Source organism: Euprymna scolopes, chromosome 14, assembly GCF_053919585.1.
Source record: "Euprymna scolopes isolate OS-2025 chromosome 14, ASM5391958v1, whole genome shotgun sequence".
Taxonomy (NCBI): Eukaryota; Metazoa; Mollusca; class Cephalopoda; order Sepiida; family Sepiolidae; genus Euprymna; species Euprymna scolopes.
The window spans coordinates 93,647,206-93,670,325 of NC_136495.1; the positions used below are offsets into that span (position 1 = coordinate 93,647,206).

The 23,120-nt window shown below is 31.4% G+C and overlaps 1 protein-coding gene across 6 annotated transcripts in view; it reads right to left on the reverse strand.

Moving 5' to 3' along the window:
• Positions 1 to 23,120, reverse strand: part of LOC145293166 (uncharacterized) — a 333,600-nt gene that overhangs the window by 108,492 nt on the left and 201,988 nt on the right. For all 6 annotated transcript variants that reach the window (XM_080139627.1, XM_080139628.1, XM_080139626.1 and 3 more), the window contains 4 exons: positions 19,655 to 19,727; positions 17,154 to 17,254; positions 15,330 to 15,469; positions 9,699 to 11,376 (listed from right to left, as the gene is read on the reverse strand). In XM_080139627.1, coding sequence (XP_079995753.1) covers positions 9,699 to 11,376; positions 15,330 to 15,469; positions 17,154 to 17,254; positions 19,655 to 19,727 — 1,992 coding nt within the window. The remainder of the gene's footprint in view (positions 1 to 9,698; positions 11,377 to 15,329; positions 15,470 to 17,153; positions 17,255 to 19,654; positions 19,728 to 23,120) is intronic.

Consider the following 23,120-nt stretch of genomic DNA (forward strand, 5'->3'; position numbering starts at 1 on the left):
CATGTTAATGCTGTCATCTGTTTTCAGGAGAAAATTTAGATGAATATTATTAAAGATTTTATTTTTACATTATTAATTTTCTAAAACTTTTACTCCCCCGCAAGAACATGACATGCACCTAGTATCATTTTGAAAGTGGGAAGATACTCAATGCTAGGACATTCCTTTGGCAGGCGTAAATATCAACCACAGCTTCCTTGTCATTTTCCAATTTGTTAAAAAACACAAAATAAATAAATGGATTACTCATAGTCAAAGGTAACTCATATGTGATTAGCTATTATATGAAGATATAGGAGAGGGTGTCACCTCTTTCTCAGTATTGCTCCATTCATTTTTGATCTCAACTCATAATGCTGAGTGTTTAAGAAGGCATAAAGCACCACTTTTTAAGTTTTTAGTATGACTTTATCAAGGATTGAACCCTTGTATTCAAACCTGGTAATGCACACTAACTATTAAAAACCACAAGTAAGCAGAATTGAGAAAAGCTACTTTAGGGTCATGGGGAATATGTAATTTGATACAAAAGACTTGTTGAAATTGAGTCAAACATGAAATTTTGCAAAAAAAAAAAAAAAATGATCCTATACCTGACCTAATGCAGATGAAACTCTTCACCGTAAAATTGTTTATCACTAATTTTCATGATTGTTTGGTTTATTTTATGCTCCATGAAGACTATAGATGTTTAATGCAAAAAAATAATGCCTATTATAAACGATTCATTGTACACAATTAATTGAACACAAGTTTTAATCACATGATAGTTTATGGGAGGGAGTGGATTCATACCTTTCCCAATAGTATAAGTAAGTAAATTAATGACATTCACAGCAAAAATCATCTTTCATCAAAACTAAAAACTTTTCCTTCTTTCCGCTATACATATATTTATAAATAACTGTCCATTATGTAATGTGTATATATTTTTTATTTGTTATTATTTTAACGATAGAGACAAAAAATAACAAACAAAATAATAAACAAAAATTAATGTGTACACATTTCTAAATGAGAAATTGTACATTTCTGGCAAAATTCTGTAGCCTAAATCGGCAAGGTTGTTAGATTACAGTAACTGTGATTGCAGTTTTAAATCTTACTAAAAGTAAAGCCACGCTGAAGAACTATAGATAGTGAGACATGCATCCATGAATAATTATTTTATAAATAAGTATGTATATAATATTTTTGCAAAAATCAAGACAACAAAATATAAAGAACACACACACACATATATATATATATATATAGTAATCCAGGTAAAATTTGTATCCACAGGGTACAAAACAATCGAGAGAATCATTACTGTGTGTGTATAACAGTGCTCAATAATTGATAGTTGTTTAGTGGCAATAAAGATTTTTATTTATACAAACATAATTTAGCTACATATTTGAAGAAATGTTTTCATCTCCAGCTTTATACTAAGAATGTTCAGCTGGTTTGCAGCAAGAATTGAAACATGTCTGCAAATATAGCCAAATTATGTTTGTATAAATAAAAATCTTTATTGCCAGCATTTGGTTGAAAAGATAGTTCTTGCGGAATTTTTAATTTTGATTTCAAATGATGTATTTTCAAATAAGTTTTTGTGACAATACCTTTACTTTATATATCATTTTAAAGAGCATTTTCTGCTTTAATTGTTTAAATTACAATCGATATTACATACAAGATGAAAAAAAAGCAAATTCATACAATTTTCTTATTTCAATAAAAGCTAAGCCGAAAAGCTCCTGAAACAGCTTGCGATAGCAGTGAAGCGTTTGGCCCAGGAACCATTACTGAACGCATAGCACAATGGTGATTTAAGAAATTTCATATTGGCAACGAGAGTCTTGAAGATGATGAATGCAGTGGTCAGTCATTGGATGCTGATAACAATCAATTTAGAGCCTTAGTCGAATTCAATCCACACACAATTGATTGCGAACCTGCTTCTGAATTAGACGTAACGATGATTTCCAACTACTTGAGAGATTGGAAAGACAAAAACCTTGATAAATGGGTGCTTCATGAATTAAATGACACCCAAAAGATATGCTGTTATGAAGTGTCATCTTCACTTCTTTTATGCAACAAGAACGATCCGTTTCTCAACGGTTGTGATTTGCACTGAAAAATGGGTTCTTTACGGCAACCAGCGATGTTCAGCTCAGTGGTTAGACACTGACAAAGCTCCACGACACTTACCAAAGTTAGAGTTGCAACAAAAGGTCAGCTGACTGGAGGTCTATAACCAATCTCATCCATTACAGTTTTTTGAATGCAGGCAAAAACCATTATGGCCGTGAAGTACTGTCTTCAAATGGATGAAATGCATCAGAAACTTTGATAACAACACCCAGCATTAGTCAACAGAAAAGAACCAATTCTTCTTCACAATAATGACTAACTGCATGTTGCGAAACCGATCTGCAGAAGTTGAACGAATTGGGCTACAACACTGCCTCATCTACCATACTCTCCAAACATCTCACCTACCGACTACCACTTTTTCAAGCATTTCAACAACTTTTTGCATGAGAAATGCTTCAAAAACATAATCGATATCAAAAACGCGAATTCGTCACCACCAGAACGCAAGATTTACTGACATAAATAAACTTGTTTTGTGTTGGCAAATGTATGTTGATTCTGATGGTGCTTGTTTGGATCAATAAATTTTTGTTTGAGCCGAAATATGTTCATTTAAAAATAAAAAAAAACTTTCTTCTCAATGTGATTATATATATTAGAACAAAGAATTAATAAAATATGTTAAAAGAACACTTTAAAACAAATTAAAAACATTTAATTTTCGAAAAGGAGACACAAATTAAGTGGACTGTCCTTAATCTGCAGAGTTTCGAAAGAAATACTTTACACACACACGAATATGAAGACTACATGTCTCAAGCTGGGTAAAATGAATGTCCTAAACAGAAAAGTTTTGCACCACTTTTATGCCCATTTACGAATATTAAATAAAGACATAATGTTTATTTAAATTTTAATCAAATGAACTAAAATGTAATTCAAATTTAATTTCAAATGGAAGATTCTACCCATATGCCCAATAAAAATCTTAAAATACTCTAAAAAATTTTTAAATTTGAGAAATGTTTGATGATTATTGTTTAAAATTTCACAAAAATTTGATGTATTTGAATTTTTATGAAGCTCACTCCCTTTTGGCTCATTGCATGAAACTAAATTAAATGAAATATAACCCACATTACACACCCTTATGCCTAGCAGCTGAGTTCCAAAATTCATAACAGTTAATTAGTGTAGGAGTGAATTCTATATATATATATATATATATATATATATATATATATATAATATAAGGCTGAACATGTGTGTGTGTGTGTGTGTACCTGGTCAGGAATACGCTCCTATATGGTTGACTATTTTAAAAAAACTGATTACATATAATGATAAAAGATTTATCAAGGATCAGGAATGGGTATGTTTGATCTGGCAGAACGGTGATTCATAAAAATTGTGGGGGTCTGCGTTCGCGCCTGTCCCCCAAAATATGGAAATAAAAAAATGAAAAAAGAAAAAAACGTTTACAAGGGTTTTTGATATAGATGTACATAAGAATATTTTGATAAGTATGTTTCAACTTAAATAGGGATGGTATAATAAAATTGTGGGGTCTGCGTTCGCGCCTGTACTCCATGGAAACATGGCACAAACTTTAACAAAGACTTTTCATATCTATTTGTGTAAGTATACTTTGATAATTATGTTTCAGTTTGAAGAAATATGGTATAAAATTATTGGGTGTTTGTTCGCGCATGACCTCCATAGAATGGAAATATGTCACAAAGTTTAACAAGGTTTTTTAAAAGGAATGAGGTTCCACAATAAGACTTTAACTTTAATCTTAATTCACGTTAGCTTTTATTTATTTTTTTGAGTTGAATCATATTGTGTTGAATAAATTCACGTTCTTATTAAAGTGAAAGCCAAAAAAAAAAGTTGGAACTTTAGACAATTTTCAACACAAATTTTGCATAAATCTGTTTTTTTCCTTCTCCACTTGCACGTGGCACTCTTTCAAAAATAGATAAATAGATAAATAATAAAAAATAAAAACGTTACTTGTCATCGTGTCAAAAGAAGGAAAAAATCCTGCTCACGTGATTATGTGTCTTTTTAAAAACATTTGCATAACCTTTTTTTTTTATTTATATATCTGTTTAAGCTTTTTTTTTGTCAGTGTACTAGAAGGAATTCAGTTGATTACAACCCTTTCTGCATGTTCTTTACAAAAGTACAACCCTGAATCCGATGGCGCAATACTACACCGTTCAATACTGTAAAACTGAAACGAAGCTGTTCTGCTTGAAAAGGGCGCCATTTTCTTCTTATTCATATTTATATCGATTCTTTGCTTTAAAAAGCTAAAGTAATTACGCATTTACTTTTTTAATATCCCATTTTGCTGTTTCGGATTATTTTGCTAAAGTAAGTAAAGCTTCATTATTTTTCAAAACTGTTTGTGTTTCTTTGTTTTTCGATATTTTGTCAATATCATTTAGTAAGAGTGTTTTGCAGAAAAGCCAACAAACGCCTACCCGAAAAATAAATATACAAGAAATAAATGTTACCATAGTCAAGAAAAGTTCAGTTCATGTTTTTTTGTTTTGTTTTGGAATAGTTTTTAATGCTCTTTACTTGAAATAATTTCAGTGAACCAAAATTAAAACGAAATTTGAGGCGATAACTACTTAAATGAATTTTTATATAAACTACACATGCCATAATCGAATATTCCTCAAGCACAAAATAACGGAAAACATTAAAATATGTTTATAAATATTCCTTATGTTGACGGAACTCTCTTAAATTATTAACACAAAATGCTCAGGTGCCCCTCCTTCAAATTGAAAACAGGGCTCTCTATTTCAAAGTCGCTGCTATTTTGATTTTTTTTTTAAACTGGTTTGTGAATTAAAAAAAATTTTTTTTACAAACTACTTAAAAATAAAAACCAATGAACTTTTCTACCATAAAACTAACTTTTATTGACTATGGTAAAATTTATTTCTTGTATATTTATATTATTGTATATATAACATTTTCTCTTTGTAAGGAAACATCATTTTGTTGGTCACTCTTGGCTACAAATGGAAACAAAGTTGATATAAGAAAATATATTTTCGCAAAAATTATCTTTACTTTCATCATATTTTGCTTAGGGTAAAATTTTTGAGCATCAAAACCTATCTGTTTACAACCCCCTCCTTTTCATATCCTATCATATTTTCATCAATCACAGTCCATTTTCTGTAGGCTGTTTTTGAACCCAGTCAATGACGGGTACTTCTGCTAGTATATATATATATATATATATATATATATATATATATATAGATTCAGATGTGTTCAAAAGTCAGAACTAATGAAGACAACAAGGTTGTTAAATAGTGCTCAATAAAAAGAGCGGAATATTTCTTTTATTAGGGGTAAACAGTTACATATGGTTGCTACAAATAGCCATCTGTTTCAGTCAAAGAGACTTCATCAGGCGACCTGGAACCTCACGACGCAAAAGAAAAAACCTCTTTCTTTTGCGTTGTGAGGTTCCAGGTCGCCTGATGAAGTCTCTTTGACTGAAACAGATGGCTATTTGTAGCGACCATATGTAACTGTTTACCCCTAATAAAAGAAATATATATATATATATATATATATATATATATATATATATATATATATATATATATATATTACTAAAACTCTGAGTCTTTCTTGTTTGTTCTCATGTACAGGTCGAACAGTTGAACGATAATCATGCACAATGGATGAGATCAACCATGAGACAAGGGGGAGGGCAGATTCTTTTATGACGCTTTATCTAGATGAACTGTGACTTCTAAGTGTTTAGTATATCCATGAGGATTGTTCCAAAAGTAAAGCCTCTTATCTTTTTTCATCTTTTTTCAACTCAAAAAGTTGAAGAGTTACAAAGTCAAGTGATGCCATCAAAATGAGTAACCTTCTGTGGTCCAGAATTCATTCCTAACGTATTTTTGCAAGGAATTCAATAACAATTATTCAGGTCATGAATATCGTGGTTTAAAATATATGGTTTTAAGTTGTTTTTCACGAAATAATCAAAGTTGAAAATTTTAGTGAATTAAATTTTTGCCACATAATTCAAATCAGAGTTTGATTTTTTTTTGATTTACTATTAAAAGAAAAATCTATCTGGATTTGTATTGTATCATACTATGAAGATTCAATATGTTAGTTGTTGAAATATATCTTATATGAACAAAGTTGCACTCCTGTCATTTTTTGCACATTTTTAAGAGTTAATGGGATTTTACCCAGTGTTTAGATTGGCTTGATCTAATAAATATTTCATAATGATTAAATGTCATATACCCTAAGATAATATGATATTTGTAAGGATTTTTCACTTAATCAAAAACAGCATTTTTAGTCAGACATTGTGAAATTCACTTCTGGACAAATAGTACTAATATGCCAACTTGGTGGCTAATTCTGCTAGCAAAATAAATTTAGTATCATTGGTTATGTTTTGCAAAGATGAATGATTCCATATTAAAAGGTTTTAGATATGATGAACATAAAATTTTCATTTGCGATGCCTATTTATAAAGGCAATAAAGATCCATTGTTTTATAAGGGCAACCAGTGGGAGGGGAGATAATGGGTGTTTTAAATAGTCAATAAAACTAGCTTTGAACAAGCCGCGCATGCGTGCTCCCCCCCCCCCCTCTGGTACTGCATGTGAGATGATGCCACTAAAAATAGTGAAGAAATCATGAATGTGAGAAATGTGAAGGGCCAATGTTGTCTTCACATTTTCACCAAGTTTCAGAAAAATCTAATGGATGGGGCAAAAGTTATGGGGTAAAAAGTGTCATTTTTGCAATTTTGAAACATTTGTGACCACTTTTGAGCTCCTGAGAATGCTGAATCCCAGTGAAAATGGACAAACGGTGCAGTTTCACGCCTTAAAACATGTATATTTGAATTCAGCACCATAGAAAACCATTATATAGATATACATATCAAGTTTTTGAGTAATCTGAAAAAAGAGCTCCAAAAAAAGCAGGGTGTTTTTAACCCTAAAAGTCCCAGAATGATGCAAAGCAGAATTTTGCCAGGTTCACCCATACTGAATTTAGATTAAGAACAATGGACTCCTCATTTTGGCCAAGTTTCAGGAAAATCTAATAGATGGATCAAACGCTATGGGGCAAAAAGTGTTATTTTTGGCCATTTTGGGGCATTTTTGACTTCTTTTGAGCCCCTGGAGATGCCAAATCCTAGTGTAAATGGATAACGATGCAGTTTCAGGTCTTAAAACATGTATATTTGAGTTGACCACCGTGAAAAACCATTATATAGTCAGACAAAGTTTTTGTTGAGAAATATCAAAAAAGAACCACAAAAAGAGGCATTTTTAGCACTGAAATCCCCGGGGACACAAACCAGAATTTTGCCAGGGTCACCCATACTAGATTTTTATTAAGAACAATGGGTTTCACAATTTGGCCAAATTTCAGAAAAATCTAATGGATGAATCAAAAGTTATGGGGCGAAGCATGTCATTTTTGGCCATTTTGAGGTATTTTTGACCTCTTTTGAGCCCCTGGGGATGCAACAGGAATTTTTTTTACTGTGCACATCTATTTCATGAAATACAATTTGTGGTAAAATTTCAGAAAAAACTACTGGACGGTTATCTGGCAATCATCCGGACTAACGGATGCACAAACGGATGTACGAATGGACACTACTGAAGACATAGGTCCTTTTCTGATAAATCGGGGGACCAATTAAACAAGATTGAGCAAAGGGAAGAGGTGAAGATGACTGTGAACCTTCTAAATAGACAATAATAACTAATTGATTTAAACAGTAGAAGGCAGACTTTAAAATATTTGCTTATAAAAACGTTTAAAATTTCAAAGTTACTCATGACAAATTCTGGACTTGGATAAAATGAAATGTTTCTGGGAGTTTACTTGTGATAAATATGTTTTTATATTACAAAACTGCTAAAGTAAATATTGAAACAAAAATATACAAGTAACATTTTATATATACATAAGATAAACAATCTGGCCTGAAAAAAGTTAGCCAAAATAAGGCTATAGCCAATTTTGGCTATAGCCAAAATGTTTGTACGTGTGTGTATATATATAGTGTGATTACACTGAAGAAGGCCAAAGAAATGATTGAAATTGTGTTCTTTTAAAAAAATATTTTTAAAGACATTTTGTATTCCTACATGCCAACAAATAATAGAAAAATAGTATAAACATTATCTCGCTATATTCAGCCACTCTGATAAGTCATAGACGACGAAACACGTGTCAGTGGATAATTACATTTTAAAAATAATATATATACCGCTCCCCACGTGGAGGTACCAAATTGGTTAAAGGGAAAATTACTCCCAGCTCGCATTTAGGTAAAAATGCGGTTTCATAAATAATTGAATTCATTCAAAACATATTGCTAAAACCAAAACAAATCAACATTATATATATATATATATATATATATATATATATATATATATATATATATATAAAATTTACGAATTTAAAATTTGTGATTTAAAAAAGTTAAATTTCAAATATAGAAATTTTATTGTATGCAAGACAAAGAATACAGTATAGTAAAATATATTTCCTTAACCCATGAGTTTTCAATGTTTATACATCTCCTTGGAGGAAAAATATTAGCAAATTATATATATATATATATATATATATATATATATATATATATATATATATATATATATATATATACACACACTGTATTACAATTGTTATGGAGTCCATGCCATGCATAGTACGATTAGTGTGGGATGGCTTTGAGTGTGATTGGGTCAAACAAACCCATTGACTTCTCTTGACAACATGTACGCCTCCATGCAGCAAGGAGTCACAAGACAGGTTAGTGAGTATATTTTGAGTGTAAGCCAGTTAACGGTTACAGCCCCCCCCCACACACACACCTTAATATAAAAAGAAGGGAGCAAACGTGCTTAGTCAGTTAGAGTTAGTCTTCAGTTCAACTTTAGAGTCGACAGTTCAAGTCTGACAGAAACAGTCATCAGAAGATGAAGACTTCTTGTGGAAGCAACAAGAGATAGCGATGAATCGATTGAGAAATTCCCATCCTCTTGTAAGGATAGGCAGATAAATGAAAAAAATTTCAATTCTCCAGAGAAATGAGACTTGCATTGTTGTTATGTATGAGAGAGAGCTTTGTTCTGGGAGCCAATGTCGAGAGACAAATCACTTGAGGACATAGCAGAGATGTGAAGAAGAGATATCAAAAAGGTATGTTCTGCTTTTATTTTATAAGCCTCCAGATACAAAATAAGCAGACTCCACTATGCAGCAGAAAACAATTATCTAGAAAAAAAAACAAAAAAAACAAGAACTGATATAAATTATATTTAAATATTATACATTACAGTCTGTCTCTTGAGGATAGTAATGACTGCTGAATTTTTCTGCGATGATAAGATTAATAAATGCAGATATCCCCAACAGACATTGTAATGTATTTAAATAAAATAATTTATATATAGAGATAATACACACAATTACCAACCCAACAGTCTTTTAATTATTCTTAAATTGTTAGATTTTGAATCTAATCTTTAATATATATAAATTATATACATATATACTTACATGTTGGTTATTTCTATCCAAAGATGGTGATTGTTCCTGGTTATCCGTGTTATGTAAATCTCTTGTGTCCGCTGAAACAAACTCTGGAGAATAAGACTTTGTATCATGATTCAAGTATGAATGTTTGTTATCAACATTTACATAGTTATTAGGAGTTCTCTCATTTGGACTCAAGTGAGTGTTATTGGAATAATTGTGCGGTTTCACAGACAAACCTTGAGACAAGTGTGTGGGCAAGGTAGAATCATGACCTGTACCCTGATAATCATAAACAATCTGATTTTGCTGCACAGAAATTGGGAATAAAGGCTCATTTACAGATTTCTGGAATGAGGATGTCGACTGGCGTTTAGAGGATTGATCTGGCTGATTGGTGCTTTCGATATATGACTGGGCAACTTCCAAATCTTCATGGTCAGGATCCTGAGAGAGGGTTTGAGAAATATTATGGTAGTTTGGCACATTTCCAGATGAAAAACTTTTTGATAAAGGTGAATGTCTTTGTAGCTCTCTTAAGTGCATTTCTTGTAGCCGCTGAACCGAAGTCCGTTTTGGCATTTCTATCTCAGATTCATGTTGTGAGGCAGAAATAGAGGTAGGCCGACTCCGCACGATTTCAGGAGAAGTACACATGCTTTCAGACCGTATTCGACATATGGTAGCATATTCATGGTGCGAATCCATATCTTCAGATTTCTGATCTCCGGGGTCACTATCCACTGCCAATTTGGAAAGGTCAGTCTGTGCACCATATAAACGCTTTGAGTAAGGTGCTGCAATATCAGAATGGTTCATAGCAAAACTATCTTGACTTACATCAAAATTTGGTGAATCTCCGCCACCATTATGCATGTCCATTTCGTATAATAACTGACTAGGATTATGATCTCCTCTTGAGGAATCAGAGTTCCTATTGGGGCTTCTTTCCAATGGAGAAAGGTTTCGGTGATTTTGGTAGGCTTCAAGAGAATGAGGACTACTTAAAGAATGACGAGAATGGTTATTCTGGGTAGGATGATGAGGATGATATTGATGAGGAGGAGGAGGAGGAGGTGGAACACTGTTATAGAATCCGTCTTCTAGTGATTTAGGAATGGTCATGCTAGTATTATCTAGTGAGCGTGGTGAGCCGATAGACTGATAAGAGCCTGGGGGTGAGGGATACTCTTCTCCATGTCCGTTCTGATGATACATTGCATTGAAATCTAGAGATGAATAAGATATATTGTATCTGGATGCAATTTCATGATATGGACCAACAGATGACGAAACAGACTGGCGATTGTGTGAAGATCTCGGAGAGGAATTAGAATTTCTTTCTGGTTGTTTCATAAGCTGATAATTATAGGGGGATCCAACTGAAGAATAGGAACTCCGACTGTGAGGTGTTTCCCCATAAGAATTATTGTGTTGCTTGTGAAAGAGAGGAGGAGAACTAGGTTGTGCAGAAGACATATGATTTGGGGAAAAAGAGTTTCTGTGAGCGAATTCAGGAGCTGTAATGTTGCTGTAAGGTGAATACTCCTTGGAGGAGGCTGCTGATTGTCCATCATTTGGATAATATTCTGGCAGAGATTCTTCTTTACCATAGTTTGTTCGTTGATATCGGAACTCTCCATTGTGTTCTGGATCTCTCGCAAGAACGTAGTAATCATGGTCGTTTTCTGGAGTTTTTGGTCTAAAATAAAATAAAAATATTTCATCTTTTGATGTCAATAAAAACAATTGATAAAATATTTAAAATACAAACACATATTATTTCTAAGCGAAACTGGAATAGGGCCGACCACTTCCCTAGATGAGTTCATAATTAACGGATACTCTAACTTAACAGCTAAATCTGACCCCCAAGATCACCATGTGCATGGAATATGTGCCTACATTAAAGATGGCTTCCCGTGTGGCAGGGATATCTCTAGAGAAGATCCTAATTTACCCTATATGTGCTTCCGGGTTGCACTTGCTAACACCACTGCATTTATATTTGCCCTCTATTGCCCCCACAACAGCGGAGTTACTATCTTTAAGAGCATATCTGAGAAAACAGACCACATCCAGTCTGTACATCCCTCGGCTAACATCCACATCTGTGGTGACTTCAACGTCCATAACGTGGAATGGCTGACCCATTCAAATAAGACAGACGATGAGGGGAGGTTTTGTCATGATTTTGCCATTGCTTATGACCTCACTCAGATTGTTCGCGAACCCACCCGTGTGCCCGATACACCCGGTCAATATGCAAGCCTCCTAGACCTTTTTCTCTCAACTTCCCCTGAGCTATGTTCATGTTCCGCTCATTCTCCTCTAGGATCCTTCGACCACTCCATCGTATCAGTTAAGATAAAAATGAAATGTAATAAGTCCCCAGACGTACTCCTCCACCGTACTGTATACCGATACTCTATGGCTGACTGGGATAGCTTCCGTACATTCATATCTGATTTACCTCTGCACTCCATGTTTAAAAAGGAAGTGTTCTCGATAGTATCAGACCTGACTGAATGGTTAATTGTAGGCATAGACCAATTCATACCATCTAAAAAATTCCAACAAAAACCTAACAGCCAGCCATGGTTCTCCTCAGAATGTGCTGCTGCTATCGCGCACAGAAATCACTTTTTCCATAGCTACCAACGTAATAGATGCACTGAGACTAAAGCTGATTTCAGGACTGCCAGCAACCACTGTAAAAGAGTAATAAAAAATGCAAGAGAGTTATATGCCCAGTCTGTTAAATCCAAGGTAGCTGATCAGCGGCTTGGTTCCCACCAGTTTTGGCAAATAACAAATAGGATCCTGAACAGAAGTTTGCGTTCTATCCCAACCATTATCAATGGACCAGAGGTCATCTCGTCAGCATCAGACAAGGCCAAACTATTTTCAAAGAACTTTGCAGCTAATTCTACCCTATGCGACGAAGGCCATCAACTCCCCATATTTCCTCCTATAACACAGAACACGCTAGGTAACATACAAATATCCGTGCATGAGGTCGCCAAGCTAATCAAGAACCTTGATTCCAGTAAAGCAACTGGCCCTGACGGCATCCCAATTATAGTGTTAAAAAAGCTTCAACCAGAACTTGCTCCCATACTTACAAAACTGTTTAAGCGCTGCCTTAAGGAAAAGTGCTTTTCGACTCTCTGGAAGACCTCATCAGTTTGCCCTGTATTTAAGAATTCAGGTGATAAGTCATCTCCCTCTCAGTACAGACCAATAAGTCTCCTGTGTGTTATGAGTAAGTTGCTGGAATCCATATTAAATAGAGAAATAGTCAACCACCTCAGCAGAAACAACCTTCTTAGTGACACACAATATGGTTTCCGTTCTGCAAGATCTACCACAGATGTGCTGACGGTTATATCTCACAGGATTAGTGAATCTCTTGATAAAGGCTTCCTTTCTAGGGCAATTGCTGTTGACATATCTAAGGCCTTCGACAAGGTATGGCATAAGGGTCTACTTCACAAGATTTCCAACTACGGTATAACTGGAAATGTTTTCTCAATCATTAAATCATTTCTCTCCGATAGGCTCATAAGAGTAGTGGTCGATGGACAAAAATCAGAGGCCTGCAGTATTAATGCTGGAGTCCCTCAGGGGTCAATCCTAGGCCCAACTCTCTTCCTGATCTACATCAATGACCTCCCTAAACACATACTTAAATCATTCGTTGACATCTATGCTGATGACACGACCATTTACGGCAACACGTCAAAGGCCGTAAATGACAAAGTTCTCTCTGATTCTCTCTCCTCTGATCTCGAACGCGTGGTTCAGTGGGGGAAGACGTGGCTGGTTACCTTTAATGCATCTAAAACCAAACTCCTATCCTTACATCATCAACGCTCTGATCCCCATTTGGCATCAATTGGGATGGATGGCTCCCATCTGGGAGAGGTTCCATGTTTTGACAAGCTTCTGGGTTTGACCTTTACTCCTGATCTGAAATGAAACACGTACATCAAGTCTGTTGCCAAGGTCGCTGGAAAGATGGTGGGATCCTTTTACCGCTCCAGAAGATATCTCACTATTGACGCAATTCTCTATCTATATAAAAGCCAAGTACGTCCAAGGATGGAATACTGCTGCCATATCTGGGCAGGAGCTGCTAAAAACAGCCTATCCTGCCTTGACAGAGTACAAAATAGACTTTGTGGCTTAGTGGGGGATGCCCTTTTCTCTACCCTGCAACCTCTCTCCCACAGAAGAGATGTTGCGAGCCTATCCTTGTTTTATCGTTATTTCCATGGCAGGTGCTCGTCTGAACTCCAATCTCTGGTCCCCCCTCGCCAATCTTTCACGAAAAACACCCGTCTAGCTGAATCCACTATGAAAAATTTCCCCCACTCTTTATCTGTGCCTAAATCAAAACGTGGATTCCATGAACAAAGCTTCTTTCTTAGAACTGCACGCCTGTGAAACTCTGTTCCGTCTGTCTTCTTCCCACCTGACTACAACTTGGATGTGTTCAAGTCCAACATTAACAAATTCCGAATGAACCGCCCCCTTAAGTAAACACTTCATTAAATCTCCACACTAACGTAATGTACTTGCAATAACCCTTATCCCTGAGTGGCTTCTGGGCCTTGATAAGTGGTGACCACTGTGTTAAAAAAAAAAAAAAAGGACTCCTGGAACTTCCACAGAATGAGAAATATATTTAATCAACAAATATGTTTTCATAAAACTGATATTTTTGTGAATAACAAATTAGTTGTTTGGACAGAAAAACTAATAACCTGCAGCAAATATGAATTTATTAACATTTATATTCATTGTATTTTAAATATAAACCTGACCCAAATGAAATACACAGTTCAATACAAATAATAAAATGTTGTTGTAAGAGACAATCTTTAATTGACACCTTCAGTCTAACACTTCTTGGCAGACAAAGTTCTATTTTCCCCCTATTTGTTTTGAATGTTCCCTTTTAATATAATATTTATTTCTTTGGTGAAGAACCACAGCATGTCGAAATCACAAGTCTCTTTCTCACAACATTACAACAATGATTGTATATTTTTATTATAATGATATTTGAAAATGAGGCTATGTCAAAGGGATACTGTATCCCTTGGTATATTTCCAACAGAAGTTGGACTCTGATGGATGGCGGAGTACAAAACAAGTAAATAATTTTTCTTTTTTATGGAAAAATATTTATCATTTTGGACACCTAACTTTTTAATCATTAATCTGCACAGATTATATCTTAGGAATACAATTCTCTTAAGTATTTCATCAGGTAGACCCCCCCCCCCCACACACACAAACACCAAAAAATATGTGTGGTAGATTTAGTTTTTGAAATTCTTGTTAATAAATGTTATATTTAGAAATCCCATTGATTTCTAAATGTTTCAATTAAATTTCTCTTCAATGTTTCTCTCCTTTAAAAACAAAAGTAAAATAATCCAACTTTAAAAGATTCTTCTCTACAAACCATTAATCATTACACGAAAGGTTCTAATATAGAGATAAAGTCAATGAATCTAAAATGCTATTTGCAATAAAAGTCTGACAGGTTGATGAAGATATTTCTAGAAATTAAAAAAATATCTACACCAATTATATAATTCAGAATTTAAACTAAAATCAATGACCAGTGAAATAGAGACAAACCTTTGGCGTTCAGTTGAATTATTCAAAACAGATTCTGAATTTAACATCTGAGCAGAGCGATTCAGCACTTTCACCCATTCATCCATGTTTTCTTTACTTTCAGCAATGAAATATTGAGTCCTTAAGTTGGCATGTTCAGCCTAAAATGTAAAAATCAAAATTACACATGCATATATTATATATATATGTATATCTCTACAATTATAAAAATGCAACTTTTTCTGTGTCTGTGTGACTTTGTTCTTTATAAACTTCAAAATGGCTGAACAGATTTTCTTTAAAATTTACAGAACTTTAGTCTATAAGTCTGGGAGCGATCTTAGTTAAATTTTGTCTAAGAATACCCTCGATAATTACTAACTAATAAATGAAACCATTATTTTAATTTATCTATCATTGGTAAAGCATTTTTCCATGTTGTCACTTAGCAACAATGATAGAACAATGGGCCGCGAAAATTCTACTATGTTGATAGCGTTTTTTTTTTTTTTTTTTTTTGCATATCGTGGTCTGTAGGTTCAAACTCCGTACGTAAATTTCTAAATTGTTTTTTTATTAACTGCAAAGAATTTCATAAGACATGAAAATTTACATATTTAAGTTTTTGCATGACGTGATCTGCATATTCAAACCCGCACATAAAATTTTAATGTTTTTTTCCGTTAACTGTTTATATAAATAATTTTATAAAAGAAACAGTAGGTTCTCTAGAGTGTGATGTAGAATAAAATATATTTTAGACTAAGTTACTGCATGGAAGCATGTGAAGCTTCCTCTCGGGCGATTTCACGGATTTTTATGACAATAAAAATATAGGAGTGTGAAATATTCGTTGATCATCATTCAATCCCAGGCAACATCAGGTCTCCCTGCTAGTATATATATATATATATATATATATATATATATATATTAACTGCTCTGAATGGAGAGAACAAACTCTTATAAATTCAACAAAAAAAAAAATCATCTTTCATTTAGAGCATACAATTGTTTATCCTATCACCAAGAAGTTTATAATGTTCACAATGTATTATCTTTTTTTTGCTTAGGCCATCATCAGTACTTATATATATAAATGTATAAAATGACAACTTCCACATCGAAAATTTGTTGCATTCAATGTATATTCAATTTTATAATTTGCATTATTTTAGATGTTAATATCTAGAATACTTATGGTTCAAAATACAGGAACTTATATTATGCTAGCTAAAAATATTTTACAATAATATACTTATCCAAATTCAATTGTTCATAGTTAATTTGTAAATTATGACTTTGAAAACAAATTTTTGTTAAATCTTTAAATTCAGTTTATATCATACATGGTTTCTATTGTTTATTACATGTGGTTGTTTTTTGTTTATTACATGTGGTTGTTTTTTGTTTATTACATGTGGTTGTTTTTTGTTTATTACATGTGGTTGTTTTTTGTTTATTACATGTGGTTGTTTTTTGTTTATTACATGTGGTTGTTTTCCACATTGCTACTACATTACTTCACTGTTAAAAATAAAAGCCATATTTTTTACACCTAGCTTCTATTCGTTTTAAATTTATGTTTAGCTGTAGCCTTCCTAATTACAATGTGCTATTACATTTTTATATATATTTTATGCTTAATAAACCAGCTTTATATTGCAAACCTGACATGGTATTTGAAGGTTAGTACTTTATAAAATTATGTGTTTTTAAAAAACTATATATCAAGCCTGTAATTATTGAGTGACGTGTTAAACTAAACCAAGTAAGTTATTATTTTAATTGTAAGCAACTAACTCGACATTATACCTGTACAAATGAAATAAATCAGTTATTTACCTTAAAAGCATATCTTTTGTGGATTGGATCGCTCGCATCACATGGTCGGATCGTATAACTGGGAAGCAAAATTGAACCTAGACTTTGCTGTTCAGTTGCATCTAAAACAGAAGAAAAAAACTATTACAATGGGAAATTGTCACAATCTTTTGTAGTATAGTATTGTGAAATAAACAAATAATTTCTTTTATATTTAAAAAAAAAAATCTATAATTGCATTTTGTTTATTGCATTTGTATTATTTGAACAACTGTTCTCATCTTGATTATTGTTTTCATAATGGTTTCACTAATGTAAGTTTGGATTTTCTCCCCAGATGCATCTTGGGAACTTATACAGCATTTTTAACTGAACTCTTCATTTAATTCATGAGGATAGACTCTTTATTTCACCAGCTGTGACCAAGTAGTAACATTAATTAATTATGTAGTTATTCTTAGTTATTATTGCTCATAGTAGGGATTGAACCATTATTCTCTAAAAGATTGCCACTTAGAAATAATTGTTAATCAACACTTGTATCCATTGTGTCAAATAATCCAGAAGAGGAGTTTGAATAATTCATATAATATGAATTATCAATCCTCATCTTGAAAATTTATCTGTGAATCACTATGAAAGCTGTGTTATCTATGTTCACAACTGTTTATAGTAGAAATCAACTTTTAAACAATCTTACTTCCACTGATCAACATTTATTGAAAGAGTAAAGAGTTTCAATGCTAAAGAAAAAGAAAAAAAAGACATTCATTAAATATAGTTCATTTGTAATGTAGATTCTTTTGGTATTTGTGTAGCCTGATATTCTATTTTTATGTTTCTTTTTTGGCAACTACACATTTGAGTTTAAAGAAATGTAATGTAGTGCCGACAAGTTCATCTGGGAGTTTTGTCTGATTGCAACTAGAATAACAATGTCTGACAAGAACCGTGTTAAAGCCATATAAATATAGAGAGCCAATCAGACAATGTTCAGTTCAAACTTCAAACTCGGCTAAGAAAGAGTTTCTATATCTCTCACATAAGGTGGAATGTAATTTGATTTTCTAAGTAGAAAAGTATATTCTATCATTGACTAGTATAATTCAGGGGATATAACTTGAATATGTTTTGAAGGAAATAATTTTTTAATATTCTGAGCCAACAATGGGAATACCTATTCTAAGTGATTCTTTATATTCAATTAATTAAATATAACTATTCTAACTATAGTTAGAGAGAAGGATTGTGGGATTATATATAAATACATTTAATGTTCTCAATAGTATTAATATGTAATTGAACATTTTATTTTGATTTTTCTGTTTTATAACTCATCCCATTTTTATATATTGTAAAAGACTTCCTTCATATTATTAATTAAATGTAAGTTGCTATTTTTATTTGTAGTTTTGGAGAAAATGGTATTTTTCACCTTTCTCAAGCATAGACAAAGTGGTCGATCATAGTCGAGAGCAACCCAAAGGTTCATCTTTTTGAGTCTTTGGTATGTGAGAATTGAACCCCTTGTAACAGAGCATGGATACATGTATGACAACAATGTATGCAAATGACCATGTGCGAGGTGATATCACAGTGAGGAAGAAGGACAGAAAAAAGTTTTTTAAATTTTAAATGTTGCCAAGAAGGACAGAGATAAACATGTTACACACGTGAGTCAAGAGCGACAGGAAAAGACGTATCCTAAACATGGACAGACAAAGCACATCTGAATATGAGAAGACTTTTGAACAAGAAACAAGATGTTAGGCTGGAAGTACTTGTAAATAAATATCTGTTATTTCAGTGAAAAATAAAACAAAAAAAAAACGAGTCAAATTTTTTCCTTGTCTTTGTTTCCTTGTGACTGTCTGCATACAATGTGTGAGTCCCGAGTGTTAACATGTAACAACTATGTTACACCCTGTCCCCCGACCCATTAATGAACACCAAGCATTAGGCCAAATGCATTGCAGGTATTAGTGTGTAATTAGTTCAAAATAGATCGGATAAGATTTGGACTTTTGACACCACCTAGTTGCCTAATGCGACATTGACTTTGGGCAAAGAGTCAGTTTCCTTCAAAGTTTTTAATGAATATTAAATCCGCAAGCAGTCCATCAGTAACTGATGGACTGCTTGCGGATTTAATATTTAAATTAATTTAATATTCTTCGTCGTTCTTCTACATATGGTCATATGGTAAAATGGTCACCCAACTGGTCTTGATTTAATCTTGACATAACTAATTTCATTGTTTATAATGCAATCCATTATACTATTCTTGCACCCCCCCCCATGCCGGATGATAGTTTTGGATAGCTGCAAAGTTCATTTGTGGCTTTTTTTTTTTGGACAATTAGGGTTTATAAAAAAATGAAATTATTTTATTTAAATTTTGAGAATCATATTCCAAATTAAAATGATGGTATTGTGACAATCCCTCGTTTCTAGGTCATTTGCTAAAACTAACCCAACAATGCAATAAAAAATAAAAAAAAAAGCAAAACTATCAAACAAACCTCTGTAGAAGAAAAGACCATAGTCTGCATGGACACACCAACGCCGCTTCCAAGATCGAATGCTGTTTGATTCCTGCAATAAAAAAGGTAATCAAGATAAATAATCATGAGAATAGTTATGTTTAAATAATCAATGACCATCGTGTATTTTATTATAAATATATATGCTTTGTAATGCTTTAAGTTCTTAATTCTTGGTTTGTGTATCATTCATTTAGGTGTATTAATATCAACCTCACAATCTTCAAAAATATTTGCACAAAGCTTGAGATAAAGTAATGTAAACTTAGGGAAAGGAGTAATATGCCCAAAATATTGAGATAATCCAGCTTCAGATATACAACTGAAACAAGTAAGATTTATTTTATATATATATATATATATATATATATATATATATATATATATATATGTTTGTGTGTATATGTATATATATATATATATATATGTTTGTGTGTATATATATATATATATGTTTGTGTGTGTATATATATATATATATATATATATATATATATGTTATCAGAGAGTAAATCTTTAACAATGCAAAACTAATCAAGATAAGAAAAGTTGAATACTATCAAGAGGAGCAGAAAACAATATTAAATGAAAGCTGAGAAATAAAAGTTATATATAATTTTATTATATCATCAGAACAATAAGAAAAGTTAGGGGGAAGTTTAAGAAAAAAACCTCTTTAGGCCATGGTATTTTGAAGCTTATCAGAAGAGAAGAGTCAAAATTTTACAAAATGCAAATACAGAAAAAGAAAAACTCTTAATGACATTTAGAAATTAAATGAGAATAAAGGAATAGGATATTACGGTAAAAAATAATTAAAAGTAGGCACAACATATAAGGGTAAATTTGAAGGATAATATATATGTAGATAATATTAAAAAAAATATATATGTAGATAATATTACAAAAAAATATATATATAGATAATATTAAAAAAAATATATATATATATATGTACATAATATTAAAAAAAAAAAAATATATATATATGTAGATAATATAAAAATATATATATATATGTAGATAATATTAAAAAAAATATATATATATGTAGATAATATTAAAAATATATATACATATGTAGATAATATTAAAAAAAATATATATATGCAGATAATATTAAAATATATATATGTAGATAATATTAAAAAAAATATACATATGTAGATAATATTAAAAAAATATATATATATGTAGATAATATTAAAAAAATATATATATGTAGATAATATTAAAAAAAATATATATATATATATGTAGATAATATTAAAAATATATATACATATGTAGATAATATTAAAAAAAATATATATATGCAGATAATATTAAAATATACATATGTAGATAATATTAAAAATATATATACATATGTAGATAATATTAAAAAAAATATATATATGCAGATAATATTAAAATATATATATGTAGATAATATTAAAAAAAATATACATATGTAGATAATATTAAAAAAATATATATATGTAGATAATATTAAAAAAATATATATATATGTAGATAATATTAAAAAATATATATATATATATATATGTAGATAATATTAAAAATATATATGTAGATAATATTAAAATATATATATATATGTACATAATATTAAAAATATATATATATATGTAGATAATATTAAAAAAATATATATATGTAGATAATATTAAAAAAATATATATATATGTATGTAGATAATATTAAAAATATATATATATGTAGATAATATTAAAAAATATATATGTACATAATATTAAAAATATATATATATATGTAGATAATATTAAAAATATATATATATATATGTAGATAATATTAAAAAAATATATATATGTAGATAATATTAAAAAAATATATATATATATGTACATAATATTAAAAATATATATATATATGTAGATAATATTAAAAAAAATATATATATGTAGATAATATTAAAAAATATATATGTACATAATATTAAAAAAATATATATATATGTAGATAATATTAAAAAAATAAATAGGCCACTATGAAATGATTGGGATCATTAAAGAAGAGCTAATAATAAAAAAAAAGAAAAAAGATAGGGAAGATAGAAGAGAAAGTGGAGAAAGACGGGGAGAAGATAGAAACAGTAAATAGGGGATACGGAAATATATATAAAAATGGATAAAAAATAAAAATATTTGGAAGTGAAGAAAATGGGACTTAAAATTCCATGTCCTGAAGAGGTCTTTTTCTTAATCTTCCTCTGAACTTTTCCTTATCGTTCTGATGATATTGTAAAGTTATATATAATTTTTATTCCTCATCTTTCGTTTAATGTTATTACACACACACGCACACAATTCCTTGTTATTCCATATTCCTTCTATTTTCACATTTTTACCTCAATAAAAATTAAAGCTGAACGTCTGTGTGTGTGTGTGTGTGTGTGTGTGTCTGGTCACGAATAGGCTCCTATATGGTTGACTATTATAGAAAACTGATCACATATAATGATAGAAGATGTATTGAGACACAGAAATGGGTATGTTTGATCTGGCATAATGATGATTCATTAAAATTGTGGGGTCTGTGTACGCACATGGTCCACAAAGTATGGAAATAAAAAATTTAAAAATTAAAAAAAAAGTTTACAAGTGTTTTTGATATAGATATACATAATACTTTGATAAGTATGTTTTAACTTAAATAGGGATGGTATAATAAAATTGTGAGGTCTGCGTTCGCGCCTGGCCTCCATAGAATGAAAATAGGCACAAACTTTAATAAAGACTTTTCATATTTATTTGCGTAAGTATACTTTGATAATTATGTTTCAGGTTGAAGAAATATGGTATGATAAAATTATGGGGTGTTCGTTCGCGCCTGACCTCCATAGAATGGAAATATGTCACAAAGTTAATATAGATCCACAGAATATTGTGATAAGTGTTTCAGTGTGAACAGGTATGGTATAATAAATTATGGGGTTTATCTATTTTATTTTTACTTTCATCATATTTTGCTTTGGTTTTGATACCCCCAACTTCGAAGCTATCTCTTTACAACCCTTCCTTTTCATAACCTATCATACTTTCAAAAATCAGAGTCCATTTTCTGTAGGCTGTTTTTGAACCCAGTCAACGACGGGTACTTTTGCTAGTATATATATATTTTTGTTGTTTAGTTTAACACACACACACACACACACACACACACGCAAAAATTAAGAGCTCATCTGCTTAGCATAAATATGCAAATACACAAGAGTTATTATAGTCAAGAGAATATTTTAGGCAATAAATGTAATATATTTTAGCTATACAATAAAGCAAAAATATTATCTTTAAAAATATAATAACACAAAAAATAACCGTATAGTTTTGGAACAGAGATTGCATTAATATTTACCTAAAAAAAACCCAAAAAAAACATGAAATTTCTATTATGTAATGTATTCATCAAGGAGAGTGCT